The sequence below is a fragment of the Hippocampus comes genome, unplaced genomic scaffold (assembly GCF_001891065.2).
Source record: "Hippocampus comes isolate QL1 unplaced genomic scaffold, H_comes_QL1_v1.1 scaffold108, whole genome shotgun sequence".
Classification (NCBI taxonomy): Eukaryota; Metazoa; Chordata; class Actinopteri; order Syngnathiformes; family Syngnathidae; genus Hippocampus; species Hippocampus comes.
The window spans coordinates 872955-878355 of record NW_017805071.1 but is presented as its reverse complement, the minus strand read 5'-3'; the positions used below and the strand labels follow the sequence as shown (position 1 = coordinate 878355).

Genomic DNA, 5401 nt, shown 5'->3' with positions numbered 1-5401 from the left:
AAAAGTGAGACAAAAAAAATATACACACACACACACACACACACACACACACACACACACACACACACACACACACACACACACACACACACAAACGGTGACTCATTTTTGTGACATCTATGTTTAAAAGGATTTCCAAGGGATGCCACAGACCGCATTTGACAACAGGCTTCAGTGTTTTAGCAGCAGCCAGCCTCCTCTTCAATGAACCAGTTGTGACACCTGGAATGTCAACAGGAGGGGCATCCAGTAGTGGGTGGATAGCGCCTGCTAGCTTCTCAAGGTGCAAAACAAAGTCTGAAAAAGCCTGGTTGCAGAGAAGTTTCAAGCTGATTAATATGCAGTGGGGTATGTAAATAAAACAAAGCATGCATTCTTCATAATGCTTGAATCACCTTTGCATCTTTTTGGGAAAATCTGCCAATCTCCCTCTGGTTCTCAGCAAGATCCGAGCCTAGTGTAAGTGATCTTGGTGGGCCACCTCTTAACCCTTCCTCCAACATGGGGGTGAAAGCATTTGGATCCCTCATATACACTTTCAGCCCATGTTTCTGAGAATCCAAGACACATCGGGTCGTTCAATAAAATACAGTATCGCTTGATTTTTTTAAGCCTGCGTTGTTTACCTTCAGCTCCAAGTCTGCATGAATGTGCGGCCGTAATAAGCTAAGCAGATAGGAGCATCTGGAGAAGTGGAAACCTGCAATGCACAAAAGTGGTATTTCACGCAGACCAAACGTATGCTTACTGGACATTACACAATCCAGAATGCAGCCGAGGATCCTCTGCACAGATGACGGAGGCGTCTTACCGGGAAAGATCTCTTCTGTCACTGCTGCACCTCCCAGCACGTGTCTGCGCTCCAGCACTGCTGTCTGTATACCTCCCTTTTGAAGGTAGGCAGCCTTACGTGAGAGACACACCCACACGCGCACGCACACACACACACACACACACACACACACACACACACACACACACACACACAAATAGTACCTTTGACCCAGAATCACAAGGGCCACAATAGTGTTAAGGGGAAAATGTGAACTCACTGACACCAGTCCATTGTGTCCTGTGACATAAAGAAAAAAAAAATGACAAACAGAATTAAGTTAGCATATACACTCGCGAGTGTATAAAATAAAGCTCCACAAGTTGTTTTCCAATCCATTTCAATTCAGCCCAAAGTTAAAGTGATCCACACTAGTCAAGTTGGAGCTTAACTTTGCAAAGCGTTCACACAAAGTCACACATAAAACAAAGAGCTTGTTTGCCACAAGACAATATTGCAAAAAAAAAAAAAAAAAAAGACTAGTCGTGCATTGGATTTGCTGTAGGGTTATATAAAAACGTTGCATTAAATGTCGCAAAGCCCAACTAAACCAAAATTCCTCAGACCTCACCTCCACCAATGACCAGGGCATCATAGTGTGATTTGAATCCGGTATGTGTGTAGGCTTTGCATTTCCCCACAGAGTCCACCACGGTCGCGAACCTCGGTGCACGACGAGCCCACGCTGCAGCAGCAGCCATTGCGAGAGTCGAGAATCCCAGTTCCCGCCCACAGGATCGCCCACTGAAAAAGAGAGTACACAAGTCGGACGAGCACTGGACACGGTCCAGTTCAAAAATTCCCTATTCTACTCGTTATCAAGTGACACATTATTAAGGACATTTTAATCACTAGACTAAACAACCATGCAGAAATCAATGCTGAATATTATGTTAGAATATTAATAATTAAAACAAAGTTTATTGTGTGTGTGCACGCGTATGCGAGTGTGTGTGTGCGCGCACGCGCGTCTTGCCTGCGTTGCTTGTCGTTCTCCACTTTGACCGCTTGAGGACGCAGTTGTTCCATGGAGGGAGTCAAAACTGGCCACATCACCAAAGTTGAATTGAAACCGTTGCTGAAATATGCTCGACCAGGGATTGTGGGACAGTAAGACACGCTCTATATCGGGTCACCAACCTTTTTGAGAGTGAGAGCTACTTCATGTGTCCTGATTGATTAAAGGGCTACCAAAGTGATACACGTCTGAAATAACATTTGTACAAATTACATTTAATAATATTAGAATGTTATTTTTAATACTTAATGATTTTAATTTTCAGGCTCTAATCATCTTAAAGATGTCTCACAATACTGCTCGTGTTTGCATTTTTAAATCATAATTTCTACTAGCAAATCACAATCCTAGCACTGGCGGACTATTGGTGTGGTCCCCACGGGCACCACGTAGGTGACCTCTGCTCTATATACTGTAGATATACGACACTGCAAAAAGTAATAAAATAATAAAATAAATTACTTTCATGAGGAAGGGCAGAGAGCAGGACATAGACCCGCACCGCATTGTGCGGCTATCGTTAAACAAACTCTCACCAACTACTGAAGTATTGAATACTGCAGGGAACTTATTTGCAACATTCAAATTCATCTGAGTGACAGTGTAAATGTTTTAGCGCTACTGTGTACTTATGGTTCATTGTTTTGAGGAAATGTCGTACCTTGTGAACTTGACAGGTTTCTCTTGCTTATTATACATATAGGCTAGATTAAATATTGATAAAAATGTATCTCATACCTTACGGTATCAATACACCCACATCAAATGTTGATAATGTCGCTGTCTGACATCAATGTCAGCATTCTCATCCATGTACTGTCAATACAGCACATGAAAATATGTTTTATGGTTTAGTGATTTTTGCATTTGGCTCAGGAGTTCATTTCTACATGCTTTCCCTTCTTCATTTATAACATTCAAATAGATGTGGTGGATGGAAGATTTTTCTAGATTGGTTATCTTACGATCACCTTACTTAATACTTTAATACTATCATGAACACTGGCAAAATATCATAATGATTTTATCACATTACCATATGTTCTCAGTTATATAAGGCTAAATAATCCAGATAACAACAGATAGCAAGTAAAAGATCATGGACTCTGCCAGATGCTGGATTCCACTCCTGGTGATGCTCTGCCCTGCAGGCCTCAACTCTTATTTCATTCCTCCTTCTTCTTGGGGCATTTTCCCTTGAGTTTTGTCTTCATTAAGTGAAAAGCATGCTCATTCGGACTCAGGGCAGAAGATGGACTTGGCCATTGCATAGATTTGCACTTTTTGGCTTAAAACAAAACACTGGATGTTTTCGCAGTCGGCTACGGATCATTGTCCATCTGTAATGTGAAGCGCCGTCCAATGAATTCTGAAGTATTCTGCTGAATATGAGCAGATATTGCCTCAAACAATTCAGAACTCCTCCCACTGCTTTTGTCGGCAGTCACATCATCAATAAATACGATACAATCATATCAATGGATAGACAGAAGATGCGTTGCCACAAACATTCGGAGGTAACAACGCTATTATTGAGAACAGAGTACTTAATGCTGGAATGTACGACACTTGCTCATGGTACTGAAAGAGAAGGTTTGTATTCCTGACTTCTCTTGTGCGTACGTTACCTTTAGTGTACTTGGCCTGGTTAATTGTCATGAGAGTGATGAGAGGAGCTCTTCAGACATTACTCCTCCTGAAGATTGGTCTCGGTGAAAAGCCATAGATCATCATCATCATCATTATCATCAGTCCACAGGGAGAAGATCACGAGGGTATGAGGAAGGAATAGTTTTACTTGAGACCAAAACAATAGGACATTACTATGTAATCTATTCCTCATAATGGGGAATTCTGGATTGTATTTTGCTTACATAAGTGTAAAATAATTCTTCTTGGTTGCATAGATGGTTCATTCTGTTGGCTGTGGGAGTAAAATGAGGTCTTGGGGGCGTTCTAGGATTTCTCCCCCGAGCCACCACCCTTCTCCCTTGGTGTATTAGGGCAGGCAAGAGAAATGATCCTGACTGGCTGAACGCTTCGGTTTTCTTTTAAGGAACGTCTGCGGACGACGCTCAATCGTCCGTAACAAGATCACAAGCGGGAGTTTTTGTTCTTGTAAGCAGAAATTAACACTTCATTCCCCTTTGTCGGCAGAAATTCAACACTCCAGGCTGCTAAGGCTCTCTCAGGCATTAAGGGAGAAAATTAAATTATGTTATTATAACAGCACCACAGCAAAACACAAAAGCAATTCCTTGCTGGGGAGGAAGAAGAACTTCTTTCCCTCCAGGCTGAGAAACAGATGGCCTGCAGTCAATGGACTGACATCTTGAAGTATTCTTAATTATATCATAGAGTTATATGAAGCTGTAATCATTCAAATCAGCAAAAGAGTACTCTGATAATGCAAGAGCACTTTATTTCAAAAAATAAAATAAATGAAATACACTTCATTATATCATCACTTTCTCAAAATAATGGCCCAAGACATTCATTGTTTGAGACAAACAAATTCACCCAAATTCACATGTAAACTCCACACAGGAAAGTCAGAACCTGAATTCAAATCCCCTGACATTTATATATCATTGTAAAAGTAGAGCACTTTTCTTCACTGATTAGCTCAGGGATTCTACTGCTTCACAATAAGGAGCGTCGCATCCATTTCAAGTCACATTTAAATTACCACCAATGATGTTGTGTTTCCCTGTAAATGACTGAAGCAAAATAATGTGAAGCAGGTAGAACAAACAAGCATCCTGCCAAGACTTTGAACAAGCAAAATACTGAAGGGAAAACAAGGAAGAGCAACAAACTAAATAAACACTGAACTTGAATCACATGGTCTATGCTGACAGCTTGACAAAGACCAGCCTGGGTGACTAATATAAACTAACAGAGGACATAAATACATATAAATATCTTATCTTCATGTAATGGGCGTCTGCCTCAAGAAGAAATGGCCATGACATCAGTAAATTGCATTGGTGAAACTCACGTTTAAATGAGAACTTATAAGGGATGAATAAAGTGTCTGTCTGTCTGTCTGTCTGTCTTCCAGACTGACTGACTGAAGTCTTTTTAAACCCTTTCCACACGACCAGTGTTTGTTATAACGAGTGAAAGGTAAAAGAGGCGTTCACTTCACATCAACACCACTCATATGCACACGTGCGAGCACGCAAACGTTCCCAATTTTGATCTGACTATGTTACGTCACATCGACTGCGAAAACACGTTTGTATTTTGGCATGGCATGTTGTACACTAAAACAGTTATAAGTTAATTAAATATGATGGTGGTTCATTAACTTATAAAATGTTTTCAGCATACAAATATAACAAAACGACATGAAAAGTGGACAAACGTATGGGTAGAAACGCACAGACCAATGACAAACAAGGCAAAACATCCAAACAGACGTTCACAAACAATTACTTAACCTGGAGGACTTGCGCTGACCATTTTGAATGATGGGTCTTTCAGCCAATAGCGCGCGGAGGACATGCCTCTCAGAGCCAATCATCCTCATCCTTTGGGCCATGGCG

The 5401-nt window shown here is 41.1% G+C and overlaps 1 protein-coding gene across 1 annotated transcript in view; it reads right to left on the bottom strand.

The window, feature by feature from the left end:
• pyroxd2 (pyridine nucleotide-disulphide oxidoreductase domain 2) overlaps nucleotides 1-1553 on the bottom strand; it is a 5230-nt gene extending 3677 nt beyond the window's left edge. The window contains exons 1-6 of the mRNA XM_019864652.1: nucleotides 1404-1553; nucleotides 1053-1072; nucleotides 812-905; nucleotides 627-700; nucleotides 396-551; nucleotides 154-307 (exon numbers count right to left, since the gene is read on the bottom strand). Coding sequence (XP_019720211.1) covers nucleotides 154-307; nucleotides 396-551; nucleotides 627-700; nucleotides 812-905; nucleotides 1053-1072; nucleotides 1404-1533 — 628 coding nt within the window. The 5' untranslated portion in view covers nucleotides 1534-1553. The remainder of the gene's footprint in view (nucleotides 1-153; nucleotides 308-395; nucleotides 552-626; nucleotides 701-811; nucleotides 906-1052; nucleotides 1073-1403) is intronic.
• Nucleotides 1554-5401: the final 3848 nt, after the last annotated feature.